Raw genomic sequence first — 26,595 nt, 5'->3', positions numbered from 1 at the left:
CTCCACACACACACACACACAAACACACACACACACACACACACACACACACACACACACACACACACACACACACACACACACACACACACACACACACAACCACAAACATAACACACACCCACATTCTACTCCATTGCATTGAATGGGGTCTCCCTTCCTGTGATTGATCTAATTCAGAGCAGATCCTTCAGCCCAAGTTCTGGAGGACGGCAACAAATTGCACTTGACCATTGGACCCTTTAGAAAGCAGATAGCAAAGTTTCAGTGGCCACTAATTTCAGGACTTCTACACTTGCACTAGATTCCTGAATTTTGTGACGTTTTGCAGCAACAATTTCTGACCTTGTAGAAAGTTGCCTTGAACCATCTCAGATTTGCTGAATTTGTAACCTGAGTTCCCCCCATCCTATTGAAGTTGGGTTTTTTTGTTTCCACGGTAAATTCAGTGTGTTTGATCTCTGGCTTTCTACCATTTCATAACTGTTTTCAAGCAAATATAGATATCTTGCAAATGAGTCTCAAATCATTATCAAATATTCACTGATTGTTCATCTCTCACAAACTGTCAGTTGATTGAAATGATTTCATCCTAAATTACTGTCCAGTCTATCAATTGCAACTTTAGTACTCTTTCTTCCGGGCTTAATAATCTGCTATGCTCATTTCCCAATCCTGACCATTCTTTGAGAAAGAACATAAAGGAAATGATATGATATTTAATTTGGATTTGTGATTCATTCATGTGATGCTTGCACAATAGTGAGAGGGTTGTGTCCTAACCATTCCTTGTGGTTTCATACTCTACCCTACACATTTCTAATTCCATCCCTAATTTAATAATGTTACTTCTTTTAACTCTGGCTTTATCTGGGGAGCCTTTACCTGAATTACTTTATGAATTTCTTTTACATTTGATTTAGAATTGTCTTTTTTTTTTAAACCTTTTGCTACAGTTGAGGCAAGTCATACATCTCATTTATTCTAGAGACTTGTGGTATGATATTGCATGCCTTACTGATTATAATATGGTCTTGTGTGAATTCCCTGAAAGGCACAGGAAATCCCATGTGACTCAGCTGTGATCAGTAAGTGCTATAAATATAGTTTTTTTTACTATGTGGGTAGAATACGTGGATTACTGCATTAGCTCACCTACATGTAGAAATTTTTTTTTTTACAGTGGCAGCCAAATGTTGAACATGTGCAATCCATTTGGTTTTGGACTTCATGCAGTTCTTTTGACAAATCACTGAGTTACAATTCAGCAGCTCCCCTCGTACAAAATAGTCCAAGACCTGTGCTTTGCTCCATTTCAGAGCAGGTGGCTACAGTGAGAATGAAGAGTATTTGTTGGTTGAACTACTGTAGGGTCCCAGTAACTGAACACGATACCCCTCTGATGTTGAACTTGCACTGCAAGTGAAACAGAACCGATCTGGACTGTTGTTTCCAACCTGGTTATTGAATATGACCTCTGTTCACCTTTCTCTCCTGTAACCACACCACACCAGCGTGCCTCCCTGCTAACACCCATTATCTGGAAGTGTAGCTTCCCCTTAATTTTGGAACCACACGATCTTTACTTTGTGCCACCTGTTTGACCAAATATGGCTGGTCTGTATTTTTCCATTAGACGAGCTGAAAATGGGAAACTTTTTTTTGTTCACTACAAGTTTCAAATTGAATGTATATCATGTTAAAATAGTCCCTTGTTCCCTGATTCTCTACAATCCGTCTTACTAATCGGTTAAGAAGTTTTTTGCAGTATTACTTTAAGTGGCCATTTGAATGATGCAGTCAAAGTGAACAGGCCCTTCAGCCCAACTCGTTCATACCAACTAAGTAGGCATTTTAGGCTGGTCCATTTTACCTGCCTTTGGTCCAGATGTGGCTGAGCCCTTCCTATCCATTAATCTGCATTTTGAACCATGTAATTGCGCCCTTTGCTCTAGTTTCTTGTGGCAGCATCCAGATATGGACTACCTGTCCCCTGAGTGAAAATGTTGCATCTCAGCTAATTCTTAAACCTTTCCTTAAACCTATGGCCTCTGAATATTTCCTTAAACCTGTCTCCTGCTCCAGCATCTCAGCCATATATTCATCTGGCCTCACAACAACATGGCTCTGGGAGGAAAGCAGAGTTTACTGCCCTCAAGATCATGCTCTTTATTCTCTTTACTTGCTCCCTAGATTCAGGACCTCATTCCTTTCCCTGCCCAGGTCATTGATGCCACCGGTCACCCTCCTCCTTGAGAAGGATCTGCAGTCTTTCACCTTCTTCGACCCTGGCATCCGGGAGACCACATCTTGGTGTCTTGCTTGCAGCCACAGAACCTCCTGCCTGCCCCTTTGACTGTGGAGCCACCTGTCACCATAGCTCTGCCTGACTCCACCCTTAGGTGCCGGGGCCTTCAGAGTGACCGTGCCACTAGCATCTATGGTTCCTTTTGGCCTCCCTGTTGATCGTGAGTTTGTCCAATTCCAGCCAACTTTTGTTGGCTGCTATGATACTCAAAGAGCCAGGCAAAGCTTCTGCTCCTCCCTCCCAAATCTACAAATTCACCACCATGTCCCAGTAGCAACAGGGTGAAGAAGTTCATTAATCTGAACCACTATTTCAGCCCAATGTATCAGGTTGCTATCTCGCAACCAGCCTTCAGATAAATCCTCAATGCTACCTGTACACTACAATTTGCAGAGAATGTGAGTGTTGCAATGATTTAAATTGTACCTAATCTTCTATTAAAGGAAAAGTGGCAAGTTCTATTCATTTATACATTTTTTAAGAAAGGCTGGGATACTTCTACATCATTTGCTTGAAGATGGAACAATTCTACTGTCTTCATATTGTGCCTGTCGTCGTGCTATCACTTTGTATCCACCCTTCAGACTCCAGAAACACCTTCAGCCTCTGTGCAACTCTTTTACTGGTGGTTTTGTTTCTCTACTACTTTCATTTAAAATGTTATTTTTAAAGTATTTTTATTGATTTTAATAAAAATCGTACAAACAAAAAAGGGTACAATTTAATAAGATGATATGAACAGGTACACAAATGATATTCCATATATCACTAACATACATAAATCGTAAATAATTTCTATAATTCATATTCTAAATAGTATATACCTTTCTTAGAAAAAAAATCCCTCTCATAATATATAAAAAGAAGGAACTAGTAGAGGAGAAAAACTCAAACCCCTTACCTAACCGCGTTGCCAAATGCTATATAAATGCTATATAAGACTGCTATTAAAAGAAAAACAAAGGTTTTAAAAAATAATAAAATAAGGAATGTTATTCTAAGATGTCATTGTAAACTTTTCTCTTGGGTTTGGGTCACATTATATTATTTCCTCAGTATTCACGTTCATGCGGTCATGGTGTGCTTTGCCAAGCTGTGTGTTGCTGATGTGCAGGTAAGATCCTAAGGAGGACCTGTTTGAATCTGGGTCTAATTGCTGCCCGTGGTGATGCAACCACTACACTGGCCACACTCCTACCGGCCTACTGCAAGGGAGCAACCACTGTACCTTCAGATAGTCAACCTGGGAGGCTGTCCCCACCTGCCCGCTGTCAATCTCCGGCTCGTACAAAGACTCGAGCCGGCCCCCTTTGGGGGTCAGTTGGGCACATGGAGCCAGGAAGGTACAGAGACCTGGTGTGTACAAGTTTAAGCTGATTAAAGCCTGTTGTACAGTCTGTGAACTTTGTGTCTGAATTCTTCACACTCTGTCACATTCCTTATAGGCTCGAAAAGCACTGGCAGAGAGGCAGAAGGACCTGGAATTTAAAACTCAACAACTGGAGAATAAATCTACATACAAAACAGAGGAAGACATCAAGAAAGCCAGGCGGAAATCTACACAAGCAGGTGGGATGTGGTGACTGCTGTGATGGGTCTTAGCTGAGGACTACCTTGCTGAGTTATCCTTTGCTTGTTATATTGCTGGATCTTTTTGCCTAATGAGGATCCATCTGCTGCCTTCTGTAGATGAAAAGTTGAGTCTTCAATGAAGAGATGGGAGTGAAATCAAGGGACTGTTATAGCAACTCTTTATTGCTTTACTACACAAGATACCTCCTGCAAAAGTACATGGAGAAATAGTTGTCGTTTACATAATGGAGCTGTTTGGAAGTGCAGCTCTTGATTTCAAATTACTCCTTTTATATTGGGGAGAAAATTATACTGACAAAGCAGGTAGCTTTTAAAAATAGAAATGCAGGTTGTCCTTAACTTACGATGGGATTACGTTCCAGCACTCCCATCAGATGTCGAGGAAAATCTTGTCAAAAAAGGGCAGTGGAATCAGTGGGGACCGACACAGGGCTGTTGGGAGATATTGAAAATTCGAGATACAGTATGGATTTGAACCATTGTAACTTTGAAAAATCGTAAGTCGGAGACTATCTGTATAGTTAAAAAAAAACCATTACGGTAGATACTGGATAAGTGAATTTTCCGGTTGCTTGAGATTCCGTGATGTGTGAACTAACAGTGAGGCCCAGCAATTTTAAACATCTCTTTTGATTTTCTGCAATTTTTTTTGCTAGTTGCTTGAGTTCCGGGATATAGGGGTTTTACTGCACTCTGCCAGCTGAACTGGCTAGGTTAGGTTGGGGACCTCTGGTGAGCTTCATTTGAATGTTTCTGTGCTGTAACTCTGGGTCTCTCCCTTCTCCCCAAACATCCAGGCTAATATCAAACTGTGGCCGATATTGTCTCAGCCTAAATTCAGGTGTGCTTGACTTGTACTCAGTGGAAAAGTTGTGCTTCCTGTGAATTGATGCATGGTTTGAATCGTCAGTGTGGCCCCCCCTCTGAGGGTCAGAGGGGCGGGCAATGCGCGCTACTGATTTACTTTGCTCAAAAAAATCTTCATCAAAGTCACAAGACTCCATTCGTTTCAGGCATGGTGACAAATTCTAGATTGAACGGAATTCTTTTGGAGCGTGAAGGACAACAATAGGGCAGGAACAAAGTAGCTGCTCTTAGTGTTTGATGAGATTTCCCTGTATTATCTTTGCACAGCAAATTACCTTTGAAAGTAACACAGTGGCAGTGTTCTTTTTGTCTTCATGATTTCCTGCATTGACTTTATTAAGATTTAGTAAAAGGACAGTCGAGACTGAGAGGCCTCCTTCATCCAGGACATCCCTGGGATGATGAAGAATTATTGGTCACCCATTAGCAGATTGATGAACTATTTTTTTTATGATCCAAGTGGGCATAATTTCAGCAATTGTTAATCTGTGGCTAGAGAAGGATTTAGAAATCGTCATCAGCATGGAGGCATTTCAGCACAGAACAGGCCCTTCAGCCCATGATGTTGTGCCGACCAATTGAAATGCAGAGCTTGAAGTTTCATTGTTAACATCATGATAAATGCTTCTTATTATTGCAGCAGAGATGTTTTGCTTAGTGCTAACATACACTTCATTCAGTTTACATTTAGCTCTTGCTTTGGGATGTTAATATAGCTATTGTATTAGCATAATGTGCATCCTGAAGGATAAATATTGACCTAGAACATCAGGAAAATGCATTATTTAAAATCACATTATGAGGTAATGTCGGTGCCATGCGATTGCTCAGCAAAATGAGGTGTAAGGCGTTCCTTCTGTCCGATAGCCACAGGACACCCTTGGATAAGGTGTTTAGGCTCCCAGTCAGGGTGATGTGAAGCCATGGATTGCAGATGGTTTTTACAAGCAGATTCTACCAATTGGAATTTATGGTTGTAAAACTAAAAATGCTGGGCAGATGAATCTGCTGGTCGATGGCCAGGGTGACCCGTCCAGTATGGACACTGCAACTGAAGAAGGTAACGGGGAAATCACTTCAGTAATTTTCCCTGGTATCATCATGAATTAGACATCGACTACGGTCTCAGCTCAAAGACGTGAGCCTTCACCAAGAGCACAGGGGAGGCAACTACAATTCAGAGGATAAGACGTCGTGACGGATGGAGAGACATGATCGCCCACACCGAATGGCAAGGCACCTGAATGAATATGTTGTCTGCCTAGAGGTTTTCTGTATAATAATTCATTTGAGAGATGCTCCTTCAGCATGCAGGAGTCCTCTAAAATATCAGTGCTGTACAATCAATTCCCTGGAGAGGGCTTTGAACTCATAATCTACTCCCATGGAGGCAAGGTTGCGACCATTGGCCAAGACAATTGGCCAGGATGAGAATAGTTTAAATTTCATGTGTGCCCTATGTTAACTTCATCTTTTTAAACACTTTCAAATAACTGTTGAGATGTGCATCTCAACCCAACTTTATTCCGTGTTAGTAATGTGATGACTGCAGCGTAATTTTTGCTGTAGACCATCAATGAGCCTAGTACATGTGGTACTAAACATGGCTAAAGCCTCCTTTGCTGAGAGGCTTCCAGGCACTAACAGGTGGCCAGCCCTGGGAATTCTGGATTCTACTGGCTATCAGTATTATTCTCTCAAAACATCAGTTAGGTTCACAATTTAATCACCTACACTTCCTGCATCATCAGAAAAGCTGCCAATGTATTAAAGGACTCTCTTCTCCATCCCACCCCCTGCCCCTTTCCGTCAGGTAGAGGATAAATGAGCTTGAAAACGGAAACATCCATCTTAAAAGATGCTGCTGATATCAAATTCTTGAATGAGCCTCTCAATGGTAAATGATGGGTGACCTTGCACTGTCTATTCAACTGAACTGTTATCTATATCCTGCAAACACCCTCCACCTTTTGGATGTATAACACTCTATCTATGGTATATTATTACAAACACTTTGACCTTATTATTGCACTATCTGCTCGATTTAAATACGGGTTGACTTGCCTGAAAATGACACAAAGACAGTGCTTCACTGTTTCTAGGTAGAACTCAATTAGAAGTGCAACTTCTGAGCAATTCCCCAAATATGGTTCATGTAAAGCATGCATATAATCTCCTGATCCTGCAGTTGCTTGTTTAAAACTCACCTATATGCTGAAATCCTTTGAGGCCTGACTGTCTCCCAATTTCTCCAACATACCTCCAGCAGTCACTTGCAAATACAGTAAAACCTTTGGTGTCCATCACCTACAGTAATTGGTAGATACTGTATGTTACGGTTCTTGGCGCTTTCTCTTACAATGTCTGACTTGTACACCTGCATTAATAATAATAAACAGTTTAAAAGACAAAAATACTATACAGGTAGTCCTCAACTTACGATGGGGTTAAAATCTGGGACTCCCATCGTAAGTTAAAAAAAAAAATCATAAGTACTAAAAAGGGCAGTAGGATCAGTCTGGGGACCAACATGGACGGGGCTGTGGGGATAGAGGGGTCAAAGGGATTAGTGTGGGGACTGACATGGGGCTGGGGGAAGAGTGGGGCAGTGGGATCCGTGAGAGGACTGATACAGCACTGTGGGGAGACACTGAACATCATAACCTAGCCAAAATTCAAAATAGAGTAGGGATTTGAACCATCATGACTTCGAAAAACCGTAAGCCAGACCATCGTAAGTCGGCTACTATATGTACTGTACTTACACTGAGGAAACCTCACTTGCATATGAAAATACGTATAAAGCTTAAAGCATCTTACTATATTTTCAGTCACATTCTTTGAAAACATTCAACTGTCGCTGCATCTGCAAATTCCTCCCTCTCCACAGAGCCACTCAAAAGAAGAACAATAACATTATAGATAATATCCCCCCCCAATTTACAGATAAGTCGTCTGACCTGGCGACTCTTACTCAGTAGGGATAAGGAGACACTTTAAGAGTGTCACCTCAATGGCAAGCAGCATCAACCAGCGCTTCATTCTGAGCAATGCTATTTTATTCGAACACAACTTTATTCAAACAGCTTCCGCAAGCAAAGCACAACCAAGACTCTCCCATTTTCACTGAAGGTTTCAGTGAATATTTAATTTTACAATTTTAAACTTGCATATTTTTTACCTAAATATTTATTCTTATTTATTTTAAATTTAAAAATGTATTTTCCTAGATTTTTTTGCCTTTGTTCGAGGCGTCAGATTGCTTGAATTCCGAATACCAGGGGTTTTAACCATTTATAACTTTGCCCCAGATGATGGCTGAGTTTTCTGCTGTCACGCCTGAACTTAAAATCTCCTCTTGTCAGCGCTGCCTCCTGTTTTAAACTTTCCTTATTTAAGATGCCACTTAAAACTCAACTTGGCCATGTTTTGGACCCTTTTCATGCGGCGTTCATGCTGCCTGGTTGGAGGTATCTGACCAGTCTTTGCATTTTTCTGATTGTAAACATCCAATGTAACTGCAAGTTGTTTTGGTATTGCAATGTTTGAATTTCTATGGTTTACTCAGCAGTCCCCCCACAACATACGAGTGAGGCCAATCGAAAGTTCTTGCCACATCACTGAGTCCTGTACATGGTGGAAGCAGCTTCCCCGTGTCAGCGCACACAGGAGTGCTGTCTGTGATTTGTTGCTTGGCAGATGAAAGTTCAAATCAGATTTGACTTGAAATGCACTGTCAGTTTTGCGATTCTCAACAGCAACAGGATGAAGGTGACGCACAGTATTCCCGGGAAACAGGCATTTTGTGAGAATGAGTGTGGGAAGTTGGGAATTTAAAACATCTGTATTTGCAGAGCAAGGTGCCAAATTTAGCTTTTGCTTCCTTTCCATTTTCAGTGACTGCACGCTTAGTGGATTGACTTGGACAATGTTTCCAGTGTTGGCTGTTGGAGAAAATGAGCAGCTGTTGTGAATTACAATCGAGAGCAAAATATTTCCCTGTTGGTGTTTCGGAGCAAAAAAAGCTGTAGTCATTGTACTTGGAACAGGCCAATATAAATAAGGCTGCTCGCATCCTGGCCAAAATTATATGCACTCCACATGGCACATGTGTTTGGCTGTAATTTAAAACACCACCCTGCATCTGCATTATGGGCAGATCTCCTGACAGGCAATCATTAAACTACAAGGAACAACATATGGAGAATGATAACATCACATAGAAAATAAGTAGGAAAAATGCACAGTTAAATTTATCTCTTTAAAAATGTAATTTTGTTTGTTGCTATTGAGTTACGATAACAACATATACATATTAGCATTTTACGACTTCTGAGAGCTCATTCTTAGCCATCCATTCTTGGCTCTTTGAGTAGTTGGGAAAACGATACACATCTTCTGCTAGTTCTGAGCCTGTGCATCATACTGTTTTCCAGCTTGATCCTGCACGCAATCTTCCGCCCCAGCTCAGCCCATGGAGTGCGAGGTCTGATTGTGAGCACCAGTTGTTGGCTGCTCTCTCAGAGTGGCATTGACAGCTGGTGAGGCCCTGCCCCTAGACTCAGCTGCTCTTGAAACTGAAAGTTCGTCAACATTTTAAAAACAGTGAAACACAATACAGAATTAAAGCTATTGCTCCTTTTGCAAACTGAAATATTCACACTTAATTTGTTCAGCTTATTAGTATTTAATTTCAAAATATAGTTTAATTTGGACATCACATACAGCATATGGGCTGAATATTCTATAGAAATACTCAGTTACTATTCTCTCAATGGTTGTTTCATTCCGTTGATTTCAATGAGGCTGCTGTATCAGGATTAGATGAGAAATCTATGGATCATTGAACTGCAGAAAATAAGACTTGAGTGCACTATACCTATGTATATGACAATAAACTCTTCATTCACATTCACCAGCATTGCTGATAACAAAATCGCAAGATGCCAGTGTTGATGTGACCCAGTATTAGCCGTGGATTTGGAACTGTCGTAGAGACCTGGGAATGTCCTGATAGAGCCATTAGTGACTGGAAGATTCCATCTCCCTCCCCAGTGCTGCTGGATGAACATTCACTCAATGATCCTTTCCAAGCCCCTCTCCACCTGCACAAATAGTCATCCAACTCAGGAGATCCAGTAAAGTTTAAGGTGTAGAACCTGTTCTTGGTAATTTACAAATATTTTGACAAGCTGAGGCCCCAGCACAGATTCAGGTGGTTTGTTGCAAGTTACTTTCAGTCAATTTGGGTGCTGTCCAAATATACCTACATCTTGCTTTCTATTACTGAACCCATTCTCCACTATAATTCGAGATGCAAGGTGCAAAGCTGGGAGGCAGGGTTGTCAGAGATCAAAGGTGTAAGATTATTGGTTCAGGAACCAGAGGGGTGATTCAAAATGGCGCTAGATATTGGAAAAAAAAATTGAGCAGTGCCACAGGGAACGAGATGTGGACCAACACAAGTTGTGTGGTACAATCAAAGAACCAGAGGAGGGACGAGGTAGGCCGAGTAAATCGATAACTACTAAGGGGCTGTAAATGAAAGGATAAAAATGGATCCATTAGCATTGGCAAGAGAGAACGACACAGGACAAAAAAAATGCTCAGGGAGCTCGACAGATCATGCAGCATTCATTGGAAGAAAGGCCCTGAATGTCAGGAATCTGGGAAAACAGGTAAGCAATGAATAAAAAAAAGTGGGGATAGGAGGGGGGAAGGAGGCTAGAAGAAAAAGAAACTGATGGGGCAAAGGGCTAAGAATGAAAGGAAAAGGAAGGGAAGGGGCTGGGCAACTGCAAGAGACACGGGTCAGAAAAGAGAGAGACGGGGTGGGGGGGATGCTAATGGAACTTGAAGAAATCATTACTGATGCTGTCTGGTTGGCAAATGCTGAGACAGGATACAAGGTGGTCCCCCAATTTGTGCATGGCCTCTATTTGGTCGTACATAAGGTCACGTGCAGACATGTCCGTCTGGCAATTGAGTGAGGAATTAAAATGGTTGCCCACTGGGAGGTCCTCCTTGTGGCAGTGAAGAGAGAACAGTTATTGTTTTAGTCTGTTTATTTGTAGCTAAAAGGTTAATATTTTAATTTGACAATTTAACAAATGAACAATCAAAAACTGATAGAATTAAGGGTAAGAAAACGTAATTTTATGTTTCACTTTGAAAGAAAAGGTCATCGTTTTGGTTTTACCAAGAGATTAGCTGGTTCTCGCAAGCCAGCAACAAATGTCTTGAGCCTGCCTTTGCCTGGCACCTCGTGGAGAAATGTGTGTTTATGATAAATAATGGTGTCACCCTCCTCAAACCCTTTGCTGAAAAGTGGAAGCCTATGAATATTGCCCCAGCATTGAGAACCTATCCTTTTGAAAGGGTTCTGACGGACCCAGATTCGAACCAGTGCCACCGATAGCACAGCTTGCAGAGTTGTTGCCTGATAGTTCCTGTAATGTGGATTCAGTTGTGGTCAGCGTGGAGTGTGCAAGTTCTCCCAGTGATCATGGGTTTCGTCTGGACACGCTGGGTTCCTGCCACAATCCAAAAATAGGACTGGGTTTGTTGGGCACCATAAATTGCTCCCAAGGCTTAGTTGCATATTTAGAAACTGGGACAGTTTGAAGAATAAAATGGGTTGGTGAAGGATTAGTGATCTGATGTGTTGTGACTACATGCTCAGCGTTTTTGGGCCGTCCAATATCCTAAGCTTGGCCAAGTAGCTGGGGATGTTGAACAGTGGAACTTTAGGAGTGCAGAAGTTGGTGGGACACTGTAAGGTTACACATGCAGGCTAGCAGAGGTTTCAAAAATATAGCAAAACCCCTAATATTCGGAAATCAAGTAACGGCACCCTCAAGCAACCCCGGCAAAATAAAATTGAGGAAAATAAATTTAATAAGAATATAATAGGTAGAAAATACACAAGTTTAAAATTGTAAATATTCTCAGAAGTAACTCGTAAACCTCTGATGAAGATGGGAGAAAATATTCAGACAGCGGTCTGCCTTGGTCATGCTTTGCTCATAGCAGTTTGAATAAAGTTGTGTTTCAACAAAATAGCTTCACCCAGGAAGAAGACCTGGTTGATGCCGCTCACCATTGGGGCGACTCTTTTTAAGTAGAAACGTAGAAACATAGAAAATAGGTATAGGAGTAGGCCATTTGGCGCTTCAAGCGTACACCACCATTCATTTTGATCATGGCTGATCATCCACTCGGTACCCTGTTCCAACTCTCTCTCCATACCCCCTGATCCCCCTAGTCACAAGTACTAAATCTAACTCTCTCTTAAATATAGCTATGGAACCGGCCTCAATCACTTCCTATGGCAGAGAATTCCATAAATTAACCACCCTCTGAGTGAAAGAATTCTTCCTCATCTCAGTCCTAAAGGACTTCCCCTTTATCCTTAAACTGTGACCCCTGGTTCTAGACTTGCTCAACATTGGGAACAATCTTCCTGTATCTAGCCTGTCAAATACCTTAAGAATTTTGAACGTTTCTATTAAATCTCCTCTTAATCGTCTAAACTCCAGCGAGTACAAGCCCAGTCGTTCTAGCCTTTCTTCATATGCAAGTCCCGCCATCCCTGGTACCAATCTGATAAACATTTTCTGCACTCTCTCCATGGCAATGATGTCCTTCCTCAGATAAGGAGACCATAGGTGTCTCCTTATCACTGCTTAGCAAGAGTCTCCTCAGTCAGAGGCTTTTTTGTAAATGTGGGGAAGGTTGGGGGGGGGCGGGATGTAATTATATACAATGTTATTATTCGTATTTCGGGCAGCTCCCTGGAGGGGAAGGAACTTACAGATGGAGGGATGGTTAAATGTTTTCAAAGAATGTGACTGAAACTAAAGTAAAATGATTTAAGGCTTATATAATGCGAGTGAAATTTGTTCAATGTAAAACCAGTATAGTTTTTTTGTCTTTTAAACTATTTATTCTTAATGCAGGTGTGTTAGTTAGGCATTGTATGAGTGTGTTTCAAGTGACCGGAAAATGCACTTAGCTGGCATACACCAATCCCCATGGGTGCTGGATAGCTGAGGTTTTACTGTATCTTGAGAATATGTGGTGATATTAATCACACTGCAGAATGTAGGACGTCATCACCATCCCCTGTGGAAGATTTAGACAAATGATTTGTGGTGTTGAGGTCAGCTATACCAAATAGAGGGAATTTGGAACATGTACAAATCAAGCCCGGGCTCCAAGGGGTTTGAACCCTCCTTGTAGCCTGGTGACCTTGGCAAACAAATGTGGGATATTGTTGTGGGAGTCATTAGACCACTTGTAAAATGTAAATAATGTGAAATAAGATTATATGCATGGTTCAGAAGCATTGCCGAGCCGCTCATACATATTATTACGTGAAATATCTAGAAATCCAATTTCAGATGAAAACTGGATGCTCAGTATACATTGAACAGTTGGATTATTTTTGCTTTTCCAACAACATTGAGGGCACTAGAACATCTGAGAAACCATTATTGGGATGTTGACCAGGATGTTGGCCAATCCTGCAGAGGTTGGCTTCTGCGATGCCTACTTTAGTCAAGCTTCTTAAACAGATGGGGGTGTTAGTAGGCTTGCAGGTGACCCATAGCTTAGTGGAATGGTGTACAATATGAAGAGCTGTCAATGATAGGGCAGGATTTTGATATACGCAGAGTAGTGTCAGATGGAGTGTAACCCAAGCAAGTGTGAGGTGTTAAAAACACGTGAAAATGCTGGAGGTGCTCAGATGATCTTTTCAGCGTCTGTCAGCGTCTGTGGGAGGCAAAGTTATATTGACCAGGTTTTGGGTCTGAGCCCTTCTTCAAGGAATAACCAGAAAAAGCCAGAAGCAGGAAATCTCAGAATTCAAGCAATGCTGGTTGGGGGAGAAAGCCAGACCGACAAAAGATATGATAAGGGATGAGCTAAGAATTGATCAGGTTTGTGTGAAAAGAGCTGGAATGGAGAGACAGAGATAGGGAAAGGCGATGGGGGAAGAAGGGGTTGGCGAGGGTTTAAAGAAAACCAGATAAGTCAATATTCATGCCGTCTGGTTGGTAGATGCATGATTGGAAGATTAAGTGTTTTTTCCTCCAATTTACGGGTGGTCTCAGTCTGGCAGTGCATCGACAGACATGTCAGCAATGGAATGGGAGGGAGGATTGACATGGGTGGCCACTAGGAGATCCACGCTAATGCGGCAGAGAGAACCAAGGTGCTCAGCAAAGCGATCTCCCAGTCCGCCTCCAGTCTCTCTGATGCAGAGAGACCACAGTGGGAGCACTGGATGCAGTAGATGACCACTGTAAATTCACAGGTGAAATGTTGCTTCACTTGGAAAGGCTGTTTAGGACCCCAAATGGTGGCGAAGGAGGAGGTGCGGGTGCAAGTGGAGCATCTCCTGCACTCGAGAGGTAGGTCCTAAGGAATGATTTGGAGGAGTGGACAAGGGAGTCACGGAGGGAGCAGTCACTGCAGAAGGAGGAGAGGGGAGGAGAATAAAATATGTGTCCAATGGTGGGATCATGTAAATTTAAATTTAGACATAGAACACAATAACAGGCCATTTCAGCCCATGAATCTGTGCTGCCCAATTTACACCCAATTAACCTACACCCCGGTATGTTATGAAAGGTGGGAGGAAACTGAAGCCCCTGGGGAAAACCCACACAGAGACAGGGAGAGCATACAAACTCCTTACAGGAAACGTAGAATTCAAACCCTGGTCCAGATTATTGCCGCTGCAAAGGTGCTATGCTAACCGCTATGACAACCCCGTGCTGTAGTAGGTGGTGGAAATAGTGGAGGTGAATTTGTTAGAAGCAGAGGCTGGTGGGGTGGTAGGTGAGGAGAAGAGAAATTCTGTCCTTGTTGCGCATGGAAGTGGAGGGGGCCAGGGTGCAGGTAATGGAAATATGCGGGTGTGTGCCGAGTTGATTATGGTAGAGGGAAAGCCATGTTGTTTGAAGAAGGAGGACATCTCTGATGATCTGGCATGATAGCCCTCATCCTGAGTGCAAATGTGACAGAGAGTAAGGAAACCTTTCAGGGGACGGGGTGGGGTGTAGTGTAGGTCACTGTGGGTGTTGATGGGTTTATAGAAGATGTCTGTCGAGAGTTTGTCTCCTGAGATGAAGACAGAGAGATCAAGGAGTTTTGCTAGACATGGACCATGTGAATTTGAGGTTGGGGTGGAACATGACAGCAAAGTGGATGAGGTGAAAAAGCTCATCGTGGGTACATGAGGCAGCACCAAACTAGTCATTAATGTAGTGGAGGAAAAGTTGAGGGGTCTTGCCTGTGTTGGCTTGTAACATGGATTGCTCATAGCCAACAAAAAGGCAGGCATAGCTGGGGCCCATGTTGCTACACCTTTAACCTGGAGAAAGTGGGATGAGTCAAAGGAGAAATTGTTGAGGGTGAGGACAAGTTCTGCCAACTGGAGGAGGGTGGTGGTCAAGGGGAATTGGTTGGTTCTGTTGTTGAGAAAGAAACAAAGGGCTTTGAGGCCTTCAGTATGGGGGATGAGGGTATTTAGGGATCAGATATTCATGGTAAATATGAGGCGAATTGAGTTCAGGGAACTGGAAGTTGTTGAAGTGATAGAGTGCATGTGAAGTGTCCGGATCTAGTCCTTCCAAGTGAAGTAACATTTCACTTGTGAATCTGCAGGGGTCATCTACTGCATCTGGTGTTCTCGCTGTGGTCTCCTCTACATTGGAGAAACTGGACGCTGACTGGGAGATAGGTTTTGTTGAGCACCTCGACTCTGTCCGCAATAGCATGGATGTCCCAGCGGCCACTCATTTCAATTTTCCATCCCATTCCCTTGCTGACGTGTCTGTCCATGGTCTCAGGCACTGGCAGACTGAGACGACGCGTAAATTGGAGGAACGACACATCTTCTGACTGTGCACCCTCCAAATGGATAGCATTAATAGCGACTCTGACTTTCATTGACTCCCCCTCCCCTTTCCCCCCATTGCCTTTCACTAGCTCTCTCCCCATTCCATCTCCTTTCGCACAAACATGATAAATTCTTACCTTCCCTTGTCATATCCAATGAACACCTTTTGTTGGTCTGGATTTCTCCCCTAGCCAGCACTGTTTGAATTCTGAGACTTGCTGAGATTTTCTGCATCTGGCTTTTTTCTGCTTTTTCCTTGAAGAAGGGCTCCGGCCCGAAACGTTGGCAATATATCTTTGTTTCCTATAGATGTTGAAAAGATTGGCTGAGTTCCTCCAGTATTTCTGTACTTTTACTACAATCACAGTGTCTTCAGTCTTTTGTGTGTCACCAAGTGTGAGGCGTGGCATCTTAGGAGGTCAAATAAAAGAAGAAGTCATACATTTAACTCGACTACATTGATGTACAGTGGGTGTACAGGCCTTAGCTCCTTGAAAGTGGTCATGCATGTGAATAGGATGGTAAATGGGGCGTATGGCATTCTTGCCTTTGTTTGATTGGAGGTGGGGGTTTGGGAACAAGAGTAACGAGGTCATGCTGTAGCTTCCTAAAAATTGGTTAGGCCCAATGCAATATTGTGTGGAATTCTGGTTGCCCAATTATATATGGAAAGGATGTGGGGGATTAGGAAACGGTGAAGAAGAGACTTTCCTGAATTAGAGGTCATGAGCTCCAAGGAGAGAATGAACAAACTCGAGTCATTTTCCCTGGAGCGTCACAGGGGAAAATCTGATAAAAGGTTATAAAGTTATGAGAGTCATTGATCGGGTCGATGGTCCGAGTAGTTTTTCGCCAGTGTAAAATTGTCAAGTGCTAAAGAACACAAGTTCAAAAGAGATGTGCAGGCCGAGGTTTTTTTTGATACGTAGAGCGTTAGGTGCCTGAAATGGACGGCCAGGAGTAGTGGTGGAAGCACCTGAAACAGCAGTGTTTAAGTGGCTTCTTGATGGACATTTGAAGATGCAGAGAGTGGAGGGATTTGGTCCATGTGCAAAGACTGAGCTTAATTTCGTGTAATTTTCAGTTCAGACATCATTACTGTTAATTTGCTACACAGTTTAGTTAGTTCTGTGACTCACTCTTAGGCCACCTATTCTCAATCTTTTCTTGGCTATGGTTCCCTCAGGACTCCGCTCAAAGTTTATGGGTCCCCTTCCCTGAGAAGCAGTCAAGCTTAGTTGGTTTTGTCCGTACATTCTCCTACTGAATACATAAAACAAAAATTAAAATTATTTGATGATTTCAGTTGATTGGCTCCCTTTAAATGCACTGTGGCCTCTGTTGAGAATGACTGCAATAAGCCACCCCCCCCCCCCCCCCTTTGCTTTCTCATATCCTCTCATCCAAGTCATTGAGCACCAGACTTGTTCAAGTTCATTATCATCTGATCGCACAAGTACAACCCGACAAAACAACTTTCTCTGGTCCTCCGTGCAAAACATGCAGACACGTGACTAGATGTAACACACATACAGTCAGACATTACCATTTGGGTGGTAAGTGTGACCTGTTCCTTTGGTTGATCAGCATTTTCACAGCCTGGAGGTGCTGGCTCTGATCCTCCTGCATCTCTTCCCCGACAGTAGTAATTGAAAGTTGCATTGTGGTAGGAGTCCACAACAATTGTGCGTGCCCTCAGTAGATCACATAGGTGGAGGGGGTAGGGTGGGAGATCCGAGTGATCCTATCTGGAACTGTTGTGATCCAGTGGATTGACCACCAATATTATTCCCTGCAGCAACCGTGACACATGGATGCATCTGGCCAGGGGACTCTCAATAGAGCTCCTGTAGAAGGTTGACAGAATAGTAGCTGGTAGCCTTGCACATTTCAATCTTCTCAGAAAGTGTTATGCCTTCTGGACAAGTGAGGAGATGTTATGTGTCCATGATAGGTCATTTGTTAAGTAGACTCCAAGGAACCTAGTGCTCTCCACTCCAGAGTTGTTGATACCTAGTGCAGGGTCGTTCCTGGTCCTCTTGAAATCTACAATCATCTCCTCCTCCTTGTCCACGTTGAGACTCAGGTTGTTACTCTCATACCATGTCACAAGATGTGACTAAACAACCACCATGCAGTAAACATCTTAATAAGAGCCCTTTCTATCACAGGACTTTAATTTGTGACTTGGCGATTTCCACCCCTCCCCCAATCATGACTCAGGCTACGATCTTCTCTTGGACCTGGCGACATTCCCAGATTTGGTCAAGTTCCAGCACTTGTTCTGCCCTGGTGAAGCAGAGATAAATAACCTGCCCTCTTGCAAGGTGCCTTGAACACTGATGGGTTTCTAACTGGTGGGGTCACAATCAAAAACCATAGTAGATTGCTTCCCAATGACTATTAATCTCACCTTCACAGGCACGCAGGACCTTCTACGCTGATATATTTTGCAATGTCCTCTGTACTGAAATTGAAAACAGAAAACCTGTGCTTTAACTCTGATCTAAAAGTATTTTTTTTACTGCTTAAATCTTCATGAACTTGCAGTGGAATAATGTAGCTGGTGCAGCCATGCCAAAGAATTTAATACAACTATCAATGAGTTTATGGGGAAAGTTCACGAGTCTTCCTTCCATGACGGTGGAAATGTCTGATATCCAAATAACAAACAATATTCCTTTTTGCTCTCCCTCTCTCCCTGCTGATCTAAACTATTTCCACCACCTCAGAACCATTATGAAACCGCCTAGCTTTTTCTCAAAATAAATCACATCAGATGAAAGTGGCTTAAATTACCGTATATACATGTGTAATAGTCGATACCATGTAAAAGTCAACCCCCACCCTTATTTTTGACCCCAAAATATGATATTTTCCATTTAGTGTGTTTAAAATTTGACCCCTCTATTTTTGACCCAGGTTGCCCGCCCATCAGGGCTCCCGACGCCGCGACTGCAGGCCTTTGCCCAGGCCCAGCCGCCCGTCCATCCATCACGACACCCCAACCGTGGACGCTCCTTTCGGCCACCCGCCCATCCAAGTTCCTGACGCTTCGATTGCGGACCCTCACCTAGGGGTCAGCTGCCTGCCCATTTGAGCTCCTGACACCCCAACTGCGGACTCTCACCGAGGCCCTGGCCGCCCACCCATCCGAGCTCTTGACACCTCAAACGAAGCAGGCACCTACCACGGTCAATAGTAGTTTAATAGGTGACCCCACCCTAAATTTTCCATAAAATTCAACTATTACACGCATATAGCTACTGTGGAGCTAAGGTCTCTAAGGATGTTGTGGACCCTTCCTGTGCTGTATAATTCTTTGACTTGTATTATTCTGAGTGTTACGTCCACTTACTGAAGAAGAAAAGTAACTAAACTCACTAGCCTGGGAAGTGTGGACTCTACCTCCATTCATTAAACCTTATGTGGTCTTGAAGAACAGCGTCCAGTTCCTAGATTGCTGAAACAGTGATCTAGCAAAATACAAAAGCTGCCGATGGCAGAATCTTGAGGCCAAGAATTGCTTCACTGTTTGACCTTTCAGAAATTGCACGGCCTCTTTTTAATTTCAAAAGTTCAAAATAAATTCATATTTATTGTCAGAGTAGAAACATTGCATCACAAAAATCCCTGAGATTCTTTGTCCTGTGGGCCAGACAGAATTTCTACTTTCGGTGATTATAATGTTCTCAAGAGAAAGATGCATCTAAACTAGTCAGTAGTCATATGGCAGGTTACCACATTCTTCTTGGGCAGTGGTACAATTGAAGCCTGTTTGAAACAGATGGGTACCGTGCCCTGTCAAAGTGAGATGAAGATATCCATGAATGCATTGGCTAGTCCCAGCACAGGTATTCAGGACTCTGCCAGATTCTCCATCCAGACCAGATGCTTTCCTTTGATTCACAACCCTGAGGGTAGCCTGCACATAGTCTTCGGGTGCTGAGTGCAGAGAATCATTAGGGGACATTGGGGTGCTCAGTGGTTCTTCCTTATTCTCTTAGTCAATCAAGTATGGAAGGCGTTGTGTTTATATGGGAGTGAAGCTTTGTTATCTCCTATCGTATCACATTTGGTTTTGTAGCAGGCTATGCCATTTAGGCCCTTGCACAGTGATTAGGTAACCTTCGTTGTTTCCATTCTTGTCCACTTTGCCTGGGAGATGGATTTCCGTAGATTGTACTTGCTCCTTGTGTAGTGTTCTGTATCTCTGGACTTAAATGCCTGTGATCTGGGTCTCAGGAATTTCTGGATTTTATTGTTTATCCAGGGCTTATGGTTGTGGAGGCCCTGAACAATTTGGTGGGGATACACTCATCCACAGCTGTTTTGATAAAGTCTGCAATGACCCTGATGCAATCATTCAGTTCTTCAAATGAGTCCTTGAACAACATCCAATCCACTAACTCGAGGCAGTTCAGCCTCTTGCGGCCACCTTCTGGCTGTCCTGATCTCTGGAGCCTCTCTTTTTAGGCTTTATCTGTATGCAGGCAGAAGGAGCTCCGCCAGGTAGTCTACTTTGTCAAAATGTAGTCTCAGGAAAGAAAGAATAGACCAGTGGCTTTCAAACTTTTTTTTTCCCCACTCACATAAGTTGATTCCAATGCCATTGGGATTGCTTAAGGTGGTATGAGAGTGGGAAGGGAAGGTTGAGAATCACTGCTCTAGACCCAAATGTTATTGAAATATTTTGCTTGAGAAAAATTGTCATTGGCCCATTTCCTTTGGAGTTATGAAACCGTGCACATAATGAGTCAATTAAAACAGTGGTTTTCAAACTTTTTCTTTCATCTCAGATACCACCTTAAGTAATCCCTTACTAATCACAGAGCACTGATGGCATCGGGAATACTTAAGGTGGAATGTGAGTGGAAAGAAAAAGGTTGAGAACCACTGGAATAGACCTATCTCACGTTTAAGGCCATATGGCATCCCAGTTAATTGGCTGTGCAGTGTCCCGGGATAGGAAGCCCTTTGTGCTGTTTCCATTGGGCCACCCTTAACTGGGACACAAATTGCTTTTCCACTGAACACAAGTAATCCTTGGAGATCAGTGTTCTACCTTCAACTGGAAAAGGCTGACTTTCTGCTGTCCTTTGCCCACTGGTTTTATCAGCACAGTAGCGTCAGCAAATGCTGGGGATTTGAGTAGGGGTAGAGGTGGTTAATATCCGGCATAAAATGACGTCATTTGACGCTGGCGTTCCAGAGGAGCCTATCCCAGTTAATTCTTGGGACAGGGTGCCAGTGGAAAAGAGGCTTTAGTGTAGCAGTGCTCGTGTGCTGGGACCTCTGGCACAGCACGTCACGTGCTGGTGATAATTGGGCAGAGTTTTCCTAAGACAGGCCTGTTTAAAGCCACCAACGATGATTTTAGCTGATCTGATTGAATATCTTTTGTTCCCGAGTCCCAATCTGGTAGAGGAACTCATTCGGGCAGTCACAGCAGCGCTGCTACTGATGCATACCTGGGGAGAGTGGAGACACAGCGTTGCTCTGAAGGGTTAAACTGCCTGACCCTAAGGCTTTAAACGGCCTTTTCAAGGAGATGACGATGTTTGTAAGTGTTACGTCGCAGACTAGCGGCAAAAGAAATTCACGAAGAAACTTACTGTTTTTATTTTAAAGCAATATATTTATTAATAATTATTAATCATATAACAACTTATCTAAACAACCCCCAACTATGTGCAAATATATGTGTGTGTGTGTGAGGTGGGGGTTGGAATACCCAAACAATTACAGCTTGGGCACAATTCTGAAGAGTCAGTCTAAAGTTCAGTCTTAGAAATCATGTGTTGAAATGCAGACCTGATGCCCAGAAGTGATCACAAAGAGACTGAGTGACTGGACTGCTGAAAACTCACAAATCCTTGTCGAGTTGCTTGCTGAGTAATATCCTCTTGGACAAGCGGTTGTCACAACTCCCTTTTTCCTTGGCGAGGGGGAATGAAATGTGTTACTTCCACTATGCTTCCAAAAACCCCAGCACGGGTCAGTCAAAGTGACCTTTCTTTTGGCCACAGTGTGGTTCAATATGTCCCCTTCAAAATGACCTTTCCTTTGGTCACAGTGTGGTTCAATAATTTCCCGTCAGGGAGAATCAGCCAAATTGTCCATTACACACCGAGTTACTCCAGCACAATGTTCATGAGATGGTGCTGCTGTTCCTTCAAACATTACTCTCACATCTCTCTCTCTCTCTCTCCATCTGTCCCTGGATACAGCAACAAATGTTTCTCTCTCTTCCTTTGGACTTTGGGCATAGTCTGTACCTGATTGTTGCCACTCAGTTCTCTCCACAGTTGTGAATGGTCGCAATCTGCACTAACCCTTAAAGTGAAAGTCCCTAAATAAAATGGGAGCTTGTAATAGTAAGTAAAATCCTGTGAGCTCAAGATGGTGGTGCCTGTGCTTGGCACTGGACAAGATGAGATACAAATTCCAGGGAGAAGTGGCCCAGTGCAGGGCAACAGAAATGGGAGCACCCCCTGATGAGCAGGAGAAGCATAGGAGATAAATAACCCTGCAGGGAATGTGACCACAGCAGTGAACCAGCGAGGGGTTCAGTGGCTGCGCGACCCATGCAGGCTGCGGGCGACACGTGGTTGGGGGATCCGCATTGACTGCGGGCTGCTGGAGACTGGCTGATGAGAACCAGGTATCGGAGCCGGGATTCGTGGGCGTGCAGAGGGCAAGAAGGGGCCTCAGATGCTGAAGACTTCCTAGTCGGGCCGAGGTTTGGATCTGGAGCTCAATTTTCCGACAAATTAGACAGGAGTCTGTGGGATCACTGGAGGCAAATCAACGGGCAGTCAGTCACTCAGCAGGGACTCTCTCTTGCTTGCCTTTGTCTCTTTCTGTAAGGGGCGCCAGGCGACATTAATGGTGACTCTTTGCCTTACGGCAGGCAGAAGCCAATTTTCTGTACTTGGGTCGACGAGCATATGGGGGTGGGGGGGGGGTTGGGGTGCTGTGTCACTGTTTTGACTCCAAACCCTTAAGACTGACCATGGAGAGGGGAGTTAAGCTAGTATGTGGAGGAGAGGGTGGGAGAGGTGAGACAGCCGCAGCCAGCGGGGCATTGGTGAGCCAGAGCTAGTCAAGTGGAGTGACTTAGGGCACGATTGTAATATCTCCAGACTTTTTCACGCACTCAGCTGCAAGCCAAAGCAGCCATAGAGATGTGGAGGCACACATGGAAGTGAGACCGTAAACATGTAGCCCAGGAATAGTAAGAACCGCAGATCCTTCCTTGAGATCACTGGCTTCCACCCGTGCAGTTATCCAGGTACAGATGCAATCAGGCTCAGTTGCCCATGGGATTGAATGAACAATTGATAACATCTCTATCATCTTCTGTTCACAAGGCAGAGGAGCCAATTATCTTGAGATATCAATAGCAAAATATGCCTGACAGGATGAGGGAAGAAGATCTATCATTTAGAAAAGAAAATTGCTGATTACGCATTCTGTTGTCATTATGGCGCGGTACAAGCATGTAAACAGATACTAAGCAGTAAAATTGCCTCCTTAGCAGAGTTTTGCTGTTGTGGGATGTTGATTCATTCATTAGATCCACACTGCCCCCTAGTGTGAGCCATGGTAATAATCTAAACCAGTGGTTTTCAAACTTTTTCTTTCCACTCACATCCTATGTTAAGTAATCCCTAATGCCATTGGTGCTCTGTGATTAGTAAGGCATTCCTTAAAGTGGTATGTGAGTGAGGGGGGGGGGGGGGTGGAAATAAAGGTTGAGAATCACTGCTCTAGACCCAATTGTTACTGAAATATTTTGCTTGAGAAAAATTGTCACTGGCCCATTTCCTTTAGAGTGACAAAATCATGCACATAACGAGTCGATTAGGTACGATTTAAAAAAAAGTTGTTTTCAAACTTTTTCTTTCCACCCACACACTACCTTAGGCAATCCCTTACTAATCACAGAGCACCGATGGCATAGGGAATACTTAAAGTGGTATGTGAGTGGAAAGAAAAAGGTTGAGAACCACGGTTTTAATCGTACTTAATTGACTCGTTATGTGCACAGTTTCATAACTCCAAAGCAAATGGGCCAATGACAATTTTTCTCAAGCAAAATATTTCAGTACCAATTGGGTCTAGAGCAGTGGTTCTCAGCCTTCTCTTCCCACTCATATCCCACCTTAAGCAATCCCTTACTAATCCAGAGCTCCGATGGCATAGGGAATTACTTAAAGTGGTCTGTGAGTAGAAAGATAAAGTTTGAAACCCACTGGTCTAAACCCTGCCACTTGGAAGATCAAACAGTTTGCAAGCAGCACTCCCCAAGCACATTTATAAAATTCACTTTATTATCATGTAATAAAACAGTGTCATATTACATGAAATAGCCTTTTGTCTGCTGTAAGGCGGACAGATTCACCATCGGCAGAAATTGTCTGAAGCATCTCTTACAGTCAGAGAAAAAGAAGCAAAAGAGAGCACCCCCTCCACCTCCCCAGAGCCACTGAGTGTCCGTGGATTCACCTCCAGTACTTCCGCAGACCCACAGAGTCTAGTCCAAACCATCAGCAACCCGAGCTCCAGATCCGAACCTCCGATTAGGAACCCTTCACGCCCTCGGCACCTCAGTATGAAAGTCTCCTTCCCTTGACTAGCAGCATTATCCATGGTCCTGGATACATGGGCTGTTAAAGGAGCTGACGTTGGTTTTAATTAAAATCCCGCGACCTGCGCCCAAGATGGTGACGCCTATGATCGTCAGCCACCACGAGGGGTTGCAGACTCCAGGAAAGTGGGGGACTGGCACAGGGCTCCAGAAAATGGGAAAACCATTCTCCGTCTGAGAAGGAGAAGCAGTCGAGATGGCCCATGGGACGGTGACCACGGCGGCGGACCAGTAAGGGGGCTCTGCGTTGAAAACTCATGCACGCAGGGGCCTGCTGGCAACTCGAGGTGAGCAACCCATGGAGGCTGCTGGAGACTGCTGTTGGAGGACTCATGCCGGGCTGTGGACTGCTGGAGACCAGCTCGAAATGGGCTGAACGAGTATCGGGTATCGGAACCGGGATGTGAGGCGGTGCGGAAGGTGTTAAGGGGCTCCTGAGGTTTGGATCTGGATCTTGAGTTGCCAATGGTTTGGTCTGGACTCTGTGTGGCTGTGGAGGAGTTGGAGGCGAATCCATGGACATTGTGACTAGGTGGGGGGGGGGGGGGGGCGCGGCTCTCAAAGAGGCGCTTCAGGCAATTTCTGCCAATGGCGAATCCGTCTGCCTTACAGCAGGCAAAAGCAATTTCATGCAAAATCATGACACTTTTAATACAATGACAATAAATTGAATATTGAATCCTGAATCTGAGCTTCATGGAGAGCTCTCAGCACTGACCTGGATGTTTTTGTACCTGAAATTTCAATATTTTCTTCAAGCTCATTCTACGTGTGGTTCAACCCTTTGAGGTCGTTGTGTTATCTCAATCCTTTACAAGTATGTGCACACAGTGCACCAATATCATCTGGATTAATTAAAACAATGTATTCAATAAATGCACAATGTTTTTGAGCTGGTGGTTAGCATGGGCGATCTGTTTTAGGGGTATCTTGGATTTAATCCAAATGGTGCTTGAGCCACGGACAAATCTTTGGATTCCCCTTGGCTCCTACTCCAATAATTACTCCAGGCCTGGTGTCTCTCGCAACTGGCCTGTCTCTCCTACTGCGGTGGAGAAGTAATTACCAAAAATTATCAAAAAATGTTCCTATTCTGCGTGGTTGAGAGAGAACAAGGGTGTTGATGTATTAATAGCTGACACTAGATCGCCTTTTCTCTGTACCCTGTACTGCAAACTGAGCCCTGTGCATACAAGTGGCTGTGTCAGTGATTGGCAGCTCACCCGCTCTGAGTGCAGTATCTTTCCCTCCCCTCCCCCCATCCCCCCCGTTGCCCGGACCGGGCGGTAACCGAGCTATGAACTATGAGTTGTTCCCTGATCTATGGCACCCTACCCAAGAAGATGGGAGTGGTTGTAAGGAAAACCGGGATACCAGGCTTTTGACCAGTTTTCGTGATGTTAGTGCGTCTCTTGTTCAACAGACTGCACAGCTCGAGAGCCCTATAGAAGTAGAGTTAAACACTGGTTCTGCATTGCGAATTGGAAACTGGCCAGGACTTGCGTGGAGCTAAATATAAGTGGCTTCTTGTACTTGATTTGACCCAATTATAACAATTCCAGAAAGTTTCCTATCTCTCTTGCTAAGTAGCCACAAATCTGTAAAATTACATTTTATTATTCCACAACGAGGCAAATAACCTTTTCCGTTCTCATGTTTCTGTGATTCTATTTTTAAACACTTAATTATTGCAAATCCCTTAAAGTACCATTTAATTATCACAGTGCTGTGTGGTTTTATTTTCTTGAAACAATTTTTAAAAATTGTTTACTTTTTCAATTGAAAAGATTTTAAAATATTTTTGGAATAGTACTTTAATGATATAGCATGGCAGAGGGCCCATCCAGCCCTTGAAACCCATGCTGCCCAATTACACCCACCATCCCTGCACACATTGGAGGGCTGGAGGAAGCTGGAACATCCAGAGAAAACCCACGCAGGTCACGGAGAGAACTTGCAATCTCCTTACCGACAGCACCAAATTCGAACTGGCGCTGTAATAGTGTTGCGCTAACCAATATGCTAACTGAGCCATTCATTCATACCATCAATATCTTTGACATTCAGAGATTATTAAAAAAACTGTTCAGATCAATGCCCTATGATAGAAGGCAACGCTTGGACCCCAACCTTGCCTTTTGTTGTGGGGGGGGGGGGGGATGGGGCAGCTTCTTTTAGGGAGGCAGGATGAAGGAGCTTTAATTCTGTGCTCTCTGAGGCCCACTCACTAACCTGACCTCATTGTCTTGACATGGTACCAACAGC

General features: G+C 43.7%; 1 protein-coding gene across 2 annotated transcripts in view; it reads left to right on the top strand.

Annotated features, from left to right (window-relative positions):
- gas7b (growth arrest-specific 7b) overlaps positions 1–26,595 on the top strand; it is a 454,230-nt gene that overhangs the window by 410,720 nt on the left and 16,915 nt on the right. For both annotated transcript variants that reach the window (XM_069929483.1, XM_069929484.1), the window contains exon 11: positions 3,754–3,877. In XM_069929483.1, coding sequence (XP_069785584.1) covers positions 3,754–3,877 — 124 coding nt within the window. The remainder of the gene's footprint in view (positions 1–3,753; positions 3,878–26,595) is intronic.

The sequence above is a fragment of the Narcine bancroftii genome, chromosome 3, assembly GCF_036971445.1.
Source record: "Narcine bancroftii isolate sNarBan1 chromosome 3, sNarBan1.hap1, whole genome shotgun sequence".
Classification (NCBI taxonomy): Eukaryota; Metazoa; Chordata; class Chondrichthyes; order Torpediniformes; family Narcinidae; genus Narcine; species Narcine bancroftii.
Note: the sequence above shows the minus strand (reverse complement) of the source record. Positions and strands in the feature narration are given on the sequence as shown.